General features: G+C 40.7%; 1 protein-coding gene across 1 annotated transcript; it reads left to right on the forward strand.

Moving 5' to 3' along the window:
• The first annotated feature begins 1,876 nt into the window (after nt 1–1,876).
• LOC131592717 (interleukin-26-like) lies at nt 1,877–7,877 on the forward strand. Its single transcript, XM_058864432.1, has 5 exons — nt 1,877–2,047; nt 2,420–2,476; nt 3,880–4,011; nt 7,640–7,705; nt 7,791–7,877. The coding sequence occupies exons 1-5, from the start codon at nt 1,877–1,879 to the stop codon at nt 7,875–7,877; spliced, it is 513 nt and encodes a 170-aa protein (XP_058720415.1).
• The last annotated feature ends 10,026 nt before the right edge of the window (nt 7,878–17,903 follow it).

Below are 17,903 nucleotides of genomic sequence, written 5' to 3' on the forward strand. Positions count from 1 at the left end.
GAAAAGCCACTACAGAGTGCCTGTATGACCCATTTATTCCATTTAGAGGAAAACTGTTGACCAAGGAGTACCAGACCAAAGCAGTTTTGCATTCTGACTGTATTGCTTTCACCCAAGGTCCCCTTCTAGGAGCAAACTAGCAATAAGAGGCTAATCTGCTATCCACATGTCATGTGTGTTGAGGTTCAATGCACCTCATCTGGCAAGCCTGACCAGCATTTAGAGTGTTTAAATACAGACCACAGTTCACAAGAGCACTGAAATGCAAATAAAGCCTGAGGCCATCATCATCTCCACTTTCCAATAGTCTAAGATCTCCTCCCCTTGTTGGCTCTTTTTGTCCCTGGACCCCATCAGCACTTCCATGCCAGTGAAGCTACTGTGATGTGCAGAAGGTTCTGTGGAAAAATGCATTTCCCAGAGCTGTTACAGGTGGGATGCTTGAAGAACCCTGTTTGGCCTGCAGGCTGTATGCATGCTTGTCTGTGTAAATGGTCAATGGGATTGAGGCTGGAGTGAATTAATTACCCAGTTTGTCTCACCTTTCTTCCTCTCAGAGCTGACACATGTCCTGGGCACAGGCATGCTGGTGGCATCATAGAGGGACAAACAGCTCTGCTGCTGGATCTAGCAGATTATGGTCACTTTGAGTCATGTCAGTTGCAGTTTAAACCACTTTCTCTGGTCTGTTTAAGGTCTATGTTGCTTTTGAAATATTAAGCAAATGTGTGAATATTTCAAGAGCTTGCTTTTACATCCAACAAAAATAGTTTCAAGGAAATTTTGTTCTAGACCAGAGCCTGCTTTGTTTGTCTTACTTGCACACATCTCAGCCAGTTCCAGGATCTTGACATTTGACTTAAAACCACCCTTGGCTGAACAGCCTCACATGGCTGGTGTTACTTCATGATTTCCAAGTCTATCCTTGGAGTGATGTTCTTGCCTGCCTGGAGTGGTACCTGAGAAACCTGCAGCGTTTGGCTGTCTTGGAAGTCTCTGACCACCTTTGTAGAAGAGTGATCATCTGATTCTACTGTTTTAATTTTACCACCTCTCTGATGGATGTGCTGGGGTCTTGCACATTATTTCCCAGTGCCCATGACTCTTGGTGGGCTTTTAGTGACTTGGTAGCCAAGGATGCCCTGGTCCTTCCACAGGGCGCTCCCTGGAGCCCTCTCTTTCACACTAAGCTGCCTACTGCTCCTACTGGGGCAAATTCTACCCTGGAAAAAGTCTATAGAAGTTAAAATAGGCAGCAAACACCTTTGCTATTAGATGCTATACCCTGGAAAAAATACGCTTCTCAAAAACCTGAACAGGGAAATTTTAAACACCAGGCAGTCCAGCTTCCTTATAGATAACGGTTTTTCTAATACTTTCAGGGTAAATTAGGAAAGTCTTTTTTTTTCCTTTCTGGGCCATTACCTTTCAGAAAAGTGCTGCCATAAGGCTTTTTTGAAAAATTAAAAAAAAACAAACTGCATTTTCCATACTTCGTTGCGAAACTAAACTAACGCTCAACTACCTTTTCCTCACTTGACCACTACTTAAATGAAAGAAGACTTCTCATATGATGGGGAAGTTCTTCTTTCTTGGAAACCTTGACCCTGTTGCCAGTAAATATGGAGATATCGTTTAGAAAAACGTCACAGATGATTGTGGTCAAATTTGTTGAAAGTGGAGCAAGATATATAAAAAAGCACAGCAAAAATACCGATCAGCCACCACATGAGCAATAGGTTATCTACGTGAGCATCTCGGGGAAGAAGCTACTTTGAGGGTTAACAAAATTAGGTTAACCTCTGTCATCTAACCAGTCTGGCTGCATCACACATGCTGCTGTGACTGTAGAGGCTCAAAAGATTTGGGAGAGAAGATGAAAGGATGTTCTATTTTCAGATCTGGGCATTTTTTATTTCTGCTTTGTCTTTTTGCTGTGGAAGGCAAAAAGTCACCTACAGGAAAACACACCTGCCGGAAAGGACTCCTCTCCCAGATGACAGAGAACCTGTATATCAAGGCAACTAGTTTAAAATCATCTGTTCCTGTAAGTTGATCCCACTAATTGAAAAAGCTTATTTTTTTTCTAGATGCTTCTTTATTAGTTTAATTACTAAGCTTCTGGAAACTTTAATAAGTTGAAAGATCTCTGCAGTCCTGAGAGACAGGGTAGTGCACCTACTTCTTCTGAAAGGTGGGAAAAAGTGATGCATAGAAGATGCTTAGAGAGGCTAGATGAGTTTTCCATGAAAGAAATTTGCAGCTAGGCTAGGATCAGAATACAGATTCACTGAGTCCTCACCCTACATCTGAAGAAGAAGAAGAAGATTAATATTATTGTTAGTAAGTTTTGTACAAACCACACTTGAAAATGTCTCCCTCTGCTTGGCTTCATTAATACTATCACTATATTTTACAGAAGGATCTCATCAAGACCACAAGACTGCTTAAAAAGACTACAAAAATGCTGTTTATGGTAAGATTTATACTGCCAGTTTTCCATCTTCTTACTTTGACTTTCCCTTGATCAATAGAAACAGGAATATGTGATCAAAAGCAATGATAGCTGATGCAAAAATTTCTTGTGTTTAATTGGGAAAAACTTTTATGAAAGCCACACACTTAATGAAGTTCTCGGCTTAGAGAAAGAGTGTTATATCTGTCACAAGAAAGGGATATTCCCCTGGGACGTGAAGGGACAGTTGATCATGGTATGGGGGGAAAAGGGTGGTTTTGGAAAGCCTTCCTGGAGGCACTTCTTCGTAGGCAGCATGTTCTGCCAGGGAAGTTGGGGTGAGGGTGTTTGTTGGTCAGGGAGGAGTGGTAGCACTTGCTCCTGCTGTGAGCTTTCCCGGAATGCTCTCAGGCACCAGCCCTCAGAGGAGGGCCAGAGCCACAGCCACTGTCCCACAGCTGAGGCACCTTCTGCTGAGGGTGTGCAGGACCATGGATAGCCCAAGGATGCTGCAGAGAGCTGAGACACCAAGGAGTTGCTTTCAGCTTAGACCTCTTCAGGTGCACTGGAAAAGGGACATCAGAGTTCCCAGTGCAATTCAGCATGGGAGTGAGAAGCAAACTGTGGGGTGTCTAATTGTAAGTGACTGTAAGTATGTGGCTTTTCTTCATGCAGATACCTAGTCAGCAGGGCAAACTGAGCTAGCTTATCCTTAAGTATAGACCTACAGGCTTTTATGTCCCTTGGATTTTCCCTTGGGAGTGAAGGCTCCTCTCTTGTCTGTGAGACCTACACACAGATACCCACATCTGGGTGGTGTCATCTGCAGCTGCACTACCCTCCTGACAGGAATCTCACACCTAACACTTCATTCCACTGCCTAAAAATAGGCATATATACCTTGAAATACCTTTAGGTGTCCAAGAGAACCCACAGATCAGGCAGATATGACACAGAGTTGACAGGATGACTGGTCTTTTCTGGAGCAGCAGTTGGGGATGGGCTGGATACCCTACAGCATATCAAATGGCATGGGACAGTGATGTGAAGGAATGGAAAAATTATACCCACAATGACTCCTACAATTTGACCAAGATGGTCTGACTTTTTATCTTCTTATCTCTCTACTCTTTGTGTGTTAAGTATATTTGTTGCTGTCACATCTGTTCATTATTGATCTTACCAATAGCCCTGTGCCTGCCAGCATTGCACTCTCCTGCCTTTCCTTCAGAAACCACAGAGGCAGACTGAGCTCCTCCTTTAACACAAAAGGAAGCAGGTCAATTGGATACTAAAATTCATAAAAAATGGTTTTATTGATTGCACACTTTCTAAATATGCATATTTTTATGAGGCTGAAATTTTAGGCCAAATCTGACTTTTGAGGTGTTCATTTGCCAAATCATTACTTGATTTGTTTTCAGACAAATTGCAGTGTTCGAGATCAGCTCCTCTCCTTCTATGTGAAAAATGTCTTCTGTCGTCTTGAGGTAGGAAGTGACAAGTTGTACTTTATTAGTGCCTTCCAGGTTCTGCAAGCAAACATGGATGCCTGTGTGAGTATATTCCTGAGAGCTAAGCTTACTTTGTCTGTCTGAAAAGTTAGGAAAGGGCTCCATCTCAGTTTTTCAGCAGATGGAGGGGCAGGGGGTGATTCAGAGACATGGTGTGTCCCACCCCACAGTGGACCCAACTTCACGAGGGTTTCTCCACTGGGTCCAAGGAAGTTTAACACAATCCACTCCCTCCCAGAGTGATCTTGTGGGGAGTGTGCAAGGTGGTGGAGATCCCATGGAGCCAAGCCACTTCCCTACTGAAGATGTCACCTTGTGCTGCCGTCTCTTCACTAAAGCTGCAAAGAGACAGGGTGATCACAGGGAGAAGAGAAATGCGGCCCCCCATGTTTCTGTGGCGTGACAGTGGTAATGCTTTCCTTCTTCAATATACCCTCTGCAGGTGTGTAATCTTTACTCACATGTCATCTCTGCTCCTCCATACTGAGATTTGAAAGAACTGGTGGTGTCTCATGAGTGAGCAGGGATCACAATTATGTGGGAGCAGCTCCTATGTATTAGCTGTGCTCACAGCCAGAGCAGGTTGTCAGAGAGTGGTGCTGCCCACTGGCAAAATGTCACAAGGTGCCCCAGAGAAGAGGCACTTTTACCAACTCTGCCTAAGTAACAACAGGACAGCAGCCAGAGTGCACTTTTGCCTGTGCAAATCTACATTCTAACATACCAGGTAGGATGCTAAGATGATGCCATCACTTGTTGGTCATTTCTCATCTAATTCTTAAGGTTCCCCTAAACCTGAAGTCCTCACAAATAACAGTGTCCCAGAAAGCAGAGCCTGACCTAGAGTGAAATATAACCATGGATATCCAAGAAAATGTGTACTGTGATTTTAAAAAGTGAGAGCAGGATGACAAGTCAATGAATTAATGAATTATATTAATTGAAACTTTGTCTAATCTAAACTGCATGGTAGCATGAAAGAAAAGAACAGTGGTTCTACATGCACAAAAATATTTGCAATGTGAAAACAAACAGCTTCAGAGATCTCTTTGCAGAGTTATAGTTCAGAACTCAGCTGGGATATTTGCAAAATGTAAAAAGATTGAAATCTTAATGGGACAAAACTTCACCAGCTTTCAGGTTCTGTATTTCAAACAATGCTAAACAGTTGTGATTTCCAGGCATTATTCATAGCAGTCTGCTCTGATCATACTGCTGTGATTATTTGTCTGTCAAAATTCCAGATACTACTTTAATTCCAGAGAGCGATAATATAATTTCAGATGGTATAATATGTTTTATAGAGATTACTTACATTCTGTACAAACGCCAGTACACACTGAAGCATTTAGACTGTCAACTGTGACTGAATTCAGAATATCCAGTGACTATAGCTTGCTAGATAACTTACTAATACATTTGTTTCTGTGCTATATGGAGACAAAATGCTGCAGGTTTTTCAGAGCTCCGGATTCTTTTTCATAATTAGTGCCAGTGTTTTACCCAAGAGAAGTCTAAACATAAAAACTTACATTTTTGGGTCTAAAAAGTGCTTGTAAGAGAGACAAGACTGTCTCTGTTAGCAGAAAAACAACAGTTCTTTGAGAAATGATGGCTTGTTGTGATTTTCTAGGAGATGCCTTGTTTCTGGAAACTAATATTTTTTTAATGTTTGTATTAATTCAAAACCAGCAATACAAAACCATGTGAAAGAATAACAAAAGTTATGAATAGAGTGGAAGTAATGGATCCTTTGCTAATAGCAAACTTGAGATTTTTTTCATCATATTATTCCTCAATAAATTAGCACTCATTCATCCATGTACATAAGCTCTTTAGGTATTATTATCTAGTTGAGCTATAAGATGTTTATAAGATGGGATTTCCATCATAACAACATATTAATGTAATTATTTTTTGCCTTTCAATAATAAAGTTCTCTATACAACTAAGGGAAACAGTTATGCCTTTATAGACATATTCACTTTATATTCTTCCACAAACTTGGTAATTCAGCCAGCTGCAGGCATGTGTGCTACCTAAAAATCCTAACAATATTTGCCTCCCAACCACTTCCAAGGACTTTATACTCTGATATTATGATTCTCACTCTGTCAGTTCTTGGATTTGTCCAAACAAGGAAGCATTAATATTTTTCAATGATATAGGGGCCCAAGTAGAGTTTTTTAGAAATGAGTATGTTTGAAAATCTCTAAACTGATTTTCTGCAGTAAAGTCAGACTTTTTCATTTAGCCTATGACTGTAAGGTAAAGGGAGCAGACATTTTTCCTTGGATACTTGGAGCATCCACCTGCAGCACCACTGGCCTCATTACTTGTTTGGGTGCTGATCAGCATTGCTGAGAACAGTGTGAAGCTGCTTCTGAGGTTGGACTTGTGTTCCTACATCAGCAGCACTTTGCAGAGGTCTTTTCTCATATTTGAATGGAGTGCAGAAGGACAATATATTCCCTGCAGAGCCTTTAGTATTCCTCTGTCATTTCAGGCAGAGCTTGTAGACCTCAAGCTGAGTTAATGTTTTAATACTCTAACTTGCTGGCTAGCTCATTTAGTTACTTGCAGTATATGCAGGAAGAATTTGTAATGTGTACCCCCTCTAAAGCAGACATATTCATTTAAGGTCAGTTCTGCTACCAAATGATCTTCTGTGGAAATCTATATCATACAAGATGGAGATCATTAAAAAAAAAAAGAAAGCACTCTAAGTTAGAAAGAACTGCTCTGATTAGAAGATTTTTTAAAAATTTACTTTTATTTTCACTCTTTTAAAAATTTGGTTTTTTTCCCACTTTCATCATGTGAAGTGACTTTGGGAAGCACAAAAGATAGCCTGAATATGTCTGTGTTCCTTTTTAAAGTACTGCATGCGAGTTAGAAAAGGACTGATTACTCATTTCAGAGGAGTTATTTCCTTCCATGCGTTGAGATGAGGACATTAGCCTTTTTTCTTTTCAAACATGTTATCCTTGTTTGTAGAATGGAAAACATGAAATTCTTCTTTTTATTTTCTCTGAAAGAATGTATATTCCCTTTTGACAATCCAGGTAGCTGAGGATCAGCAAGCTGTGTTGCTCAGAAAGCTTAGTCTGGCAACTCTAAAAAATCCAGCTGGAACAGCTTTGGGTGGCCAGTGCTGAGTGGCCAGAGATAGGAGACTAAGCCCTCCAGACTGTAATTAGTCAGACACTGGAGAAATGGGCAGGGAAACAGAAAAACATAAATTAACTTTATAAACACATTTGGAAGGCTTGCTGAAATGTGCAGACTTGCTCCCTGTACTTTGCAATGGTCTTTGGCCCTGAGCCTTGCCTTCTCTAGGCTTCAGAGGTTCTGAGGGCTCAAAGCTAAAGGACTTTGAATCTTAAGAGCTAGGATTCACTGTGCAAAAGCTGTAACTGCAACTTATGTAAAGATTCCTGAGATAAATTGTTTAATAAGAAAACCCAGATGTACTCATAGTGCCAATTTTGGGTGGTGTGGACTCAGCTTGGTAGGAGGTGCACAGGTAAAAGAACACATTTGAAGTTTTGGGAGATACTGAAATGTTGCTGAGATCACACATTTTACTGGCAGCCCTACAGTGCCACACTGTGGGCTGGGCTCTTCCTCATCACTATGTCACCATCTCTGGGTTTTTTTCATCCTTCAGCTTCCCTGTGCTCCATCCACAAGGTTAACTTCTGCAGTCAAAAAGTTAAAGAGAATGTTTCTTAAGGTAAGAACAGGAGGTGCTGGCTCCCCACTGCACTGTTCAAGGGCTGTAGCTAGTTTCTTTTCTAATGCCTTTATCTTCTCAACAGCTTGGAGATCAGGGAATCTACAAGGCCATCCATGAGCTGGACATTCTCCTTCCCTGGATTCAGGCCTACATAAAAACCATCCTGTGAAGAATGAGGAGGTGACAGAGAACATTCTGCTTCTGTGAGAGAAACAGATCAACACCCACAAGGCCTGAGAGCTGGACGAGAGATGTGTCTGGCGGTAACTCCCTCCCAAGGAAAGAGACCCTCTATAACACAAGTGGCATAAGGAGGGGTTTTCATAAGCTTTCCCAGCTAGCCTGGTGCATCAGCTTTGCCTGCTGTGCCTCTGAAGCAGTTAGAGCACCCTGCTGTACTTCCCATCCTGCCTGCCTGCTGCCTCGCAGGCAGCCCCCAAACGTGCCGCACCAACATGGAATTCCAGAGCATGGAATCTGTCACCCTGCGGATCAGACAAAAGGTCCCAGGTGCTGTGGGCATGATCTCGCCACCCTGTGTGTGAATACAGTTCAAAGCAGCGAGGATCACTTTGGGAAATGCCACCCCTAAGCTGTACTTCTTTCGGGGCGTGTGGTTGTGGATATATAACTGTATACACATGCCATTCTACATGTAAATAAGAAAACTAATTATATACTGCTTGCGTTTATTATTAATTTAAGGTAATAACTAATCCCTAAAAAAAATACACAATTAATGTAAAAGATTTTTTCTGGACTCAGGATGACATTTAGATGTCACATGATCTACATGAGATCAGACACTCAGAAAACACAATAAATGGATTGCTTTCACTGGAATTGCAAAAGGATTTGTGAGAAGTTTATGGAAGTTGATGGTAGTGGTTTCCAAAATATCTTTAATATAGTACAGAATGAAGATGGTGGAATTTTAGTTTTCTCACATTTTTAAAGATTTACCTGGAAAAAATATCTAGGTGATAAACATATTCCCAAACTGTATGTATGTTCCATGGGGCTGAGATTCTGCAAATCTTCAAAACGCATAGTTCTGCTATGTCAGGAGCATTTGAAACCATTAGTGTGATGACACTGATGAACCTGAGCTAGTTCTTCTTCTGGCAAATGTCTAATATAAAGGAGTTTCTATGAAAAATACATTTTTTTTTTCAATTGAAGATAAAATGGTTAATTAGAGGGACAGTGGAAAATTTGATGTCATGATCTTTTTTGAGTATGTAATTTAACTTTTAATTAACACAATGCCCCCTTTCATGGATTTTTTTTACACAGCTCACCCGTTAGTTTTTGAAATTCAAGTTTGCTTTCAGTTTCAGTGTTTTTTATCCAAATTCTGGTGTATGGAATAGGAAGCTGACCATGGGCATGGTGTCTCCAGCCTTCATCAGACATAATGGTCTAGTACTTGGTGCTGGTAGGGAGGCGTATCTGGGATCTGGGAGCCCTGTGTCTGTGGGAGTTGGAGGGATGCTGCCTCTCTGCCTCAGAGGGGAGCCAGTGACACCTGCAAACAGAAACACTGCCAGGTTCAGCTGGGAAGATCCACGGGCAATGGTTTTAGATGATTTAGGTTGCCAAAGATTTCTCTTGTGGAAATTTTGCACATTCAGTGAGTGGGTGACACATGAAGACATAAAGAGATGGATGACTTTTAAAAAGGGAAAGTGACACCTTCCCTGCCACACTGCATTTCTGGGGTCAGCTCTGCAGTGGGCATGGGCAGCCAGCAGACCTCCCACAGCAGGGTTTGAGGTCAGGCTGCAGCGAGGCTCAGCCTCCATTCATCTGACAAGGAAATCAAGTTATTTCGTGGCATAAAAACTTAGGATTTGTGTATCTCAGCCCTCATTTTCCATATGGCTTGGCACACTTTGCGGATTCTTAGTTGCCTTCTCTATAAAATGAAAGTACCTCTGGGAATGATGCATCCTTTCATACAGTAGTGAAAATCACATTTGCAAGCCGATTAAACACTCCTGGATGAAAGCCAAAATGCAGCATCTGCAAAATAAAGGACTTTACCTAATGCAAAAGTGTTGTGGTAAGTGATATATGCCATATGCAGAGTACTTAACAACAATTATTGCTCTCAGTCTTCACGAAAACACAGCAAAATAATTGGTATTAAATATATACAACTGTCAATTCAAAGTAATAAGTATGGACAAAAGCTTGTTGCCTTTTAAAATGGGGCAAGAGAGGGAGTGCATTTTAATTTTACAGATGAGACTCTAGGTGTCACTGTTAGAAAACAAGACTCGTGTTAGTCAGTTAACTGCTGACTTCAGTTGATGGAGAAAGTGTTAGACTATATTTCATAAGTAGTTTTCTTGGATGGAAACTGAACAAGTTGGGTTAGAAAGACTGAATTATTTAAATTCAATTGGCACAAATGTAGAATTGAAATTAAAAAATGCAGGGTAAGAACAATGGGCATGTAACAACAAACCTTTTTTTTTTTTTTTGAATTATGAATTCAATTATTTGTCCAAGTTAATTTAGCATACAGAAATCCTCAGAAGGAAGTTATTTCCCACGTACTGTTAATTAATGTCACTGTTGCTTAGCATGGCTTGTCTTATGTGTTTTGGTCTTTTTGAAGCAGTGACTCTCATTACGTGAAAAAAAAAGGTATTTTATGACTGTTACTGCAAAAGCAAGAATGAAAAAAATATGTGGCTGTGCATTAAAATTGTCACTATCTCACAACTTTTTGAAAAACACTGATCTAGTGGAAAGTAGCAGCTGCACATGCAGTTTTGGTGTTATGTAAATAACATGCAACAGTCAGCGAAGATAATTTCCATCACATACAAGATCATGTACAATTTGCTGGTTTCACTGAAGTTGTTTTTTTCTTTGAGGTGCAAAATCTTAATAGCAGAGGTTATCACTTGATAAATAATTTCTGCTGTAGGCCCAACCATCTACAGCAAATTCCTGATCTCAGCTGCAGCCCTGGTGTTATAATGTAGTCATGGAATCATGGAATCATAACATCACAGAATTGTTCAGGTTGGAAAAGGTCATTCATATCATCCAGTCCAGTCATTAACCCAGCTCTGCCAACCCAGCACCAAAAAACCATGTTCCCAAATGCCAAATCCACACGACTTTTATCTACCTCCAGGGATGGTGACCACTTCTCTGGGCAGCCTGTTCCAGTGCTTGACAACCTTTTTTGGTTGCAACTTGACAGTGCCTTCAGAGAAGAATATTTCCTAATCTCCAATCTAAACAAGCCCTGGCAAATGCTGCACAGCTTCCCTTGGAGAGCATTAGAAGGATTAGAAGATTAGATTAGAAGAATGTTTCCTGAAATATGGAAATAAGAACGGTATTTGGATAATGATGCAACTTGTGTTGGATTTGGCTATTTGGTCACTGTTTCTTTGTGCCCACAAAGTTCTAGAGACTGCAACAGCAGACTGTTCACTGCAAAGATGTGTGGCCAAAGATAGAATGCTGGGACTTTTGGTCTAGTGATTAAAGAGATGCTCCCCAAATATCCCCCAGTAGCCAGTGAGCCAAGATACTCAAGTCATCTTGCCCTAGAAATTGTGGGGCTGCCAAGAGAAGGGGTGCCTGGGCAGACAGTGCTGTTATAGGAACGGGAGGGATACAGCAGCCCCTGAACAGCTGCAGTTGGTTACCTTACAACTTCTCCATCTTTAGCCAGCCTTCTTCTTGTCACAAGTAATGGGTGCCTTAGAGCTCCAAAATACTGCCAGGAGCTTCTGAGCTGTGAAATATTCACTCTCCAAGAACATGTGTGGAGAATGGTCTCACCTCAAATCTGTTTTCATTGAAAAATCAGTGTTTAGATTGACATTCCTATCCATATTCCATCCTATCAATATTCCTATGTTGGCGTCAGTGGAAGAGTGATTTGGAAAAGGAAAGGCAGTCAGTAGGTTTATTGCCCTAAAGGAGCACTGATTGCCAGAGGGAAAAGGGAAGCCAAGGAATACCATTGATAGAGGGTGGAGATTATCGTGGAATAAAGATGCCAGTGAAATATGTCCAAAGTAAGTTTTACTTGCAAAACATTATGGATAATGTTTTTTCAGTCCTTTGGATGGAGTGGGTTAATGAAAGGCATCAGTGATCAGAAAGCCACAGGGTTCACAGGATAAATGAGGCTGTCACGGGACTCTGGAGGCTTCTGGCCTGACCTCCTGCTCAAAGCAGGGCACACCAGGAGGTCAAATCAGACTGCTCAGGGCTTTATCCAGGTGGATCTTGAACAATCTCTGATAGGAGTGATGGAAGGCTGACTTTGAAAGGCCATTACATCATTTCTAGTTGGGTAAAGTATTACAGACCTGAATGGAGCCACACCTGAAGAAGAAGGGGCTTTGTTTCCATAATTGAAAGGAAACCTATGAGAACTGCCTGGTCACAAAATGTTTGTGTGAGGTGAATGAAAAATTGCAGGCAAGTGTTGAGTCCTGTGAGAGGAAACAGTTGAATGAATTTTGAAATAGAATTAAAGCAGATGAGAAGTCACAGATGTTTAACTTCTAGTAAACTATTTCTGAAGGTTGCAGGCCCCTCTCAATTTATACTGAGGTTTTTGGTCCAAAGCCCTGGGGATGGAAACCAGCCCATTCCTGACTGCCTCCTGGCTCGTCTCCTTGCAGCATGGGCACTGCCAGGGAGGTTTCTAATGTGTGGCCCATAAAGGGATCGTCCAGATCTCCCTGTTCCTTGGCCACTGAGTCTGGATATCCCCAGAGTGCCGCACCTTCTCATCCCAGGTTATGATGACCTTTTTATTGTTGGCTTCTGGTAGCTTTTCTGCCTTAGCAAACTGGAAAAGACCAGAAGAACATGTTCTGCTAGGATATTAAAGTAATATCAGCTCTCTGATTACCATTCCCTGATTTTTTAATTGTCCAAGACAGAAACCTGTGAAAATACAGATTTAATTCTGTTTAGTGGAAGAGAGTGTATAGATGCCAACCTGAGGAAGAATGTAGAAGAGGAGTGATGATGGGTGAACACGGGAACCTGGGGTGTTTGGGTCTTACCTGTATGTTTCAGTGTGTTGTATTTTGCACATTCAAAAAATCTGCTTAAAGAAAGCTGAATGTAAAGTTTCTAGCAGCTGGAGTTGCAGAGAAAAGAATGAAACTTAAACAGAAATTGTGAATGAGGTTATATACAGAGGCTGAATGAGGTTATATATAGATATTAAGGTGCATGTAGATATTGTAGATACTATAGATACTAAGATACTAAGGTGTGAACATGTTTGCTTTTCAAACAAGTGAGAGCAGGTTTGCTTTTTGTTTGGTTTTGCTCTTCAAACAGCCCTTTAATCAATTATGTTTCTTCATATTTAATAAAATCTTATTTTTCTTCTATTTAAGACCTCAGAAAGGCTTTCACACTCTTGACATAATAATAGAGTTTGGGGTTAATTATGTACATCACTTGTTAACATTAACCAGTGAATGCTTTTCCTTCTACTTTCTGCCACTGCTGCACGGTGTTTCAGCCGTGCTTTCAAACAAGCTGATGAGAAGCAAGTAACTTCCTTGAAGTAGCCATGGTGCAGGGGGGCCTTTAATTTGCTTGTTTCTTCTAAAAATTCAATGAGCGCTCACTAACAGCAGAGTACACCCTGGTGGTTTTGTTGCTGTAGGTGAAGCCTGCAGCCCATGTCAATCATTGATAAAGCACCATCGATTATTTTCTGATTTTTGCCTCCCCACACTAAAGATGAAGTGGTTTGTGCCAGCCCAGCTCATGGTCCCTAACCACGCGTGAAGAACCTGCTGACGTCTCCTAGGCAAATTTTGTCATGTCAGTCTAAATGTTTTCTCTGTTTCTGTGTAGTGACTAAGGAATGACCAGTAGCAATTTCCAAGTGATGAAGAATGCTTGCAGAGATAAACCACAGGTGCCTTAAATTAGTCACTTGATAAAGCTATTTACAAGTGAGCCTCTTAGATGTGAGGAAAAATTTTTTTGTGAATGAGAAACCACAGGCTGTCAGTGGAAAAGGCAGCCTGTTTTTCTACCCGCGGTAGGGGAAAGAGTGCTTCACGTACGGCGATACCCGCGAGAGTCGCAGATGCCAATCCCAAGGTGGAGCACAACTGCAGTGAGGAAGGAGAAGTTCAAAGTTTGGAGAAAATTGCAGGGTTTCAGAAGGATACAAAAAAGGGTTGCAGCATCAGATGCAGAGATGCAGTTTGAGTCAGCAGTTCGGCCTCTTTGAGACCAGCAAACTGACCTGTGCCCCTAAAAAAGCCTGCTGGCACCAAAGGGTGATTGTGGCAAATATCTGACTGATACAAACTGCACTCAGCTGACAGGTAAATTCAGCACAGTCTGATTTCAGACCATCTGAAGCAAGATCCTGGTGCTTATTCCTCTATATAGAGAAAAGACAAGTGACTCTTTGGGGAGGTTTTATAGAAGGAAGGAAAGAGACCATACTAATCTAGTGCTTATTTATTAAAGAGTGTTTCCCTAGCCTAAACTCTAGAACGAGGGTTTCCCTCATGAGTGTAAAAAGACTTAAAAATTGTTACAAACTGCATGTGTTGTAGTATGACAAAAAGAGTGACTATACATGCTCAACTCATTTGTGCATGACAACAACTGAGAGGAAGCAGAAGGATGTAATTTTTGTATGTGGTTTCAGTATTGATCTTCTGAGTCTGCTCCAGCTTTTCCTTTATTTGGAACGTTGGACTATTGCAAATGATTTAAAGAAGAGTTATAAGAAAATTTACCCTCTGGTACAAGACATTAAAGATATCAGTTTGATCCCATCCATGAGAGGGAAGATAAAAAAATCAGCCAATTGCAATTCATCTATAGATATGACTTCATAAGAAACTCCATGTTAACACTCAGTGAGATGGAAAAAATAACAACAAAGTTGTACTCTTCAAAGCTAAATCCAGGAAATCCAGTTAGGCTGGAACTAGCAGTAAGACAGATACTGACCAGGCCAACTGGTATAAATTATCTCTTTTAAGAGAATTTTTAAGTAAATATAACAGAAAATAGAATCTACAGAAACAGAAAATAGAAAATGTAAATAGAATATCTAAGTATTTAATAGTTTACATCCTCCAGACACTGAGCACGGGAGTGAAATGAGCTTCTCTGAAACGTTTAACCTATGAACTCATCTCTGTTTCTTTTTTAGGAAGGCTTAAGAGTTGCAGAGTTTCACATTCTGATTTCCAGAAGTCTTTCATTTTCTGGCCTGAGTTACTCATGGACAGTTTATAGAGATTTTGTCTAGTGTTAGTCCATTCTGTTTTCCTACATGACTAACTGAATTTGCTGTTTTCCCACTGTAATGTAGTTCAAGTAACTGGGTCTTCTCAGCTTTTATATTTCTAAAGCTGAACAATGGCAACATTTCTAGTCTTCTTTTATAAAACAGGAGCTCCCTGTCTGTTTTCTGGACCATTTCTAGTTTGAACTAGAATATATAGCAATATATACATTGGCATTGCTCCCCTCAGTCTTCTGGAAACACCTTGCCCAGTTAATCTTCACGTTTCCACTGCAGCATTGTCTTGATGGTTCCTGTGATGAGCAATGGCACCATGGAGCCATTCTCCTCCTCCCACCTTCTTTTGTAAGTGCTACTGTGGGTTAGTTATTTAAGATCCTCTCAAGCCCAGTATTGAATGCTTGAAGGTAGGTTCTACCACTTCTTTCAGCAACTCACTCTGATATTTAACATTTCTCATGCTGAGGCCATTTGAGCCTGTTGCACCACGTCCTTTCACTATGCCCTGTGTGAAAAGAGTACCTCCACCTTCTCTGTAACTACCTTTTGGGTAGTGGAAAACTGCAATTAGATACCCATGAACCTTCTTTTCTTGTGGCTGAACAAATCAAATTCCTTCTGTCTTTCTTCATAAGTAGAGATCTTCAACCTTCTCATTACATTGGAAGCTATTGGCAGAACATTCTCACCTTTTTTCAGTGTCTCTTTTGCGCTGGGGGGACCTAGGCTGAGAAGTGCCAAGCAGAATGGGAAGGAGAATGTCATGTGTGACCCACTGGCTGCAGCTCCGCTGAGGCAGCCCAGGACACCGTTTGCCTTCACAGCTGCAGAGGTGAAACCCACTTCCATTCAGCCATCCACCAGCGCTTCCAGGTCCTCAACAGCAGACTTACAGCCCTGTCTTATTTTTTTTTTGTTAACTTTTGAGGCAGATTCTAAATAATTTTGCACTTACGACCTGCAGAAGCCCCAGACTTGCTTCATGTTTATCTTTACCTTCTGGCCCACTGATTAGTTCCTTTAAGTAATGTTTCTTTTGGAAGTGTTAGTTAGAAACAAAAGGTTTCTTTTTGAAATGAAAACACAATTGTTTAACTGAAAATTTACAACTCAGATGACAACATCCACTCTTATTCAAAGAATGAACATCTACTGTAATGATACCTTTTGCAGTAGTACTAACCTTCTGTCAAAAAACCCACACACATCCTGAATCTGTGAATATCAGCAAAGCATAACCTTCTGATCTGGGATGACTAAAAAAACAAGGTGAATCCATTCCCTCTTCAGCTAAGCAACACTTCATTATTACTGCCTCCTATACACACAGTTCCCACAGAGACTTCCTTGGAAGCAGAGGAGGAGCTGATGCATCCCACCACAGGCTCTTTTAAGTGCAATTCAAGCTGTAATGCCATAAATTAGAGGGATTTTTAATGTGTTTCCATGTGTACCTATATGTGAGAAGATCCATTACTTCTTTCAAATATTTAATTGCTTCTTCCACAAATATTTATTACTATACACTTATCTGCCTAATCATATCTGATATCTGATTCCTAATCATATCTGGTTCAGGGTCTAGTAGAAAGAAAAGAAACATTTTAATTTCATGGTTCTCATTGCTTAGGCTATTCCTCTTCAGTGCTTAAACATTTCAGGTAAGATCAGAAATAGTTTCAAGATAACTTAATTCTTCAGTAGCCAAAGGAGCAATACTATAGGAACAGATTAGAAGGTTACAAAAATTGGTGTTGAGGACCCCACTTCTACACTGTGCTTGTTATGACTTTATTTTGAATTAACTCTGGCCTGGTCCTGTGGCCTGTGCTCCTGTTAACAACTGGATAACATCAAGAGAGTTTCTAATAGCACTTTCCAGTTTTATTTTATCTGAAAGGCGCTAAATTTTGCTGGGTCCCATAGTGCTCCCAAATGCAAGCCAAAGTGAAGTGAGTGGCGATCAGGAGATTGGTTTTAAGTTCCCATATGTGTAACAACTGGCACACAAACATAGAGGATCTCACTGATATGCCATTTTGCCTTATATGGGTGGAAAAAAAGGATAAATCAGTCTAAAATGTCTTTGGGGTTTTTTTTGTTTTTTTTTTTTTGTAACTATTGAACTGGAATTGGTGGTTTTCCAGAAGAAAATTCTCTTATGGAAGGGGCAGAGCAGTTCAAGTGTGCTGATGGAAATCAGATTTGGTGTGCCTGAATTCTGAGCTCCCTGCAATTAATACTCAGCTTGTCTGTGTACTTTTGCAAAGCTGTGAAAGGACTGTTATACTTTGCTTGTGCACACGGAGGCAGAGGTAGAACATCGCAGTTAAACTCTGAAGTATTACAGCTCCTCTGCTATTGATATCCACACTAGCTAGATTAAAATAAACCCACCCTAACTGTGTGGCAATATGCTACAGTTTTCCCTTCCATTTTGCTGCATAGATATGCACAGAATAGGCTGGTGTGGCAAAACCAGAGATACTGAAAAAGGATAAAGTGAGAGCCCACAGCCCATTATTACAAAACAGAGAGATTAATTTAGGTGGCAGGGGAAGGTTCCTTTCACTACTCCTTTTTGTGAGTTTTGGAAGCTTTTCATAAGTGCCATATGGACTTTCCTAGATATCAATAGGGATATTAAAAAAATTAACACTTTCCTAAATCATTAATAACTCTTGAATAATTGATCAAATTAGTATTCTTTCACAACTAAACAGCAGTGCTAGGAGGATATTCCCCTTCTTAGGGTAACTAACTCTTACAGACACTTTGAAATATCAACACGTGGTCCATCATTAGTAGACCAATCTTGCTGTTCCTTGGCTGTGAGATTCAGTGAAGGTGGCAGGAGTTAAATTAGCTGTGAGACTTTTGAATCTCTCAAAATCAGAAGAAACT

Source organism: Poecile atricapillus, chromosome Z (assembly GCF_030490865.1).
Source record: "Poecile atricapillus isolate bPoeAtr1 chromosome Z, bPoeAtr1.hap1, whole genome shotgun sequence".
NCBI lineage: Eukaryota > Metazoa > Chordata > Aves > Passeriformes > Paridae > Poecile > Poecile atricapillus.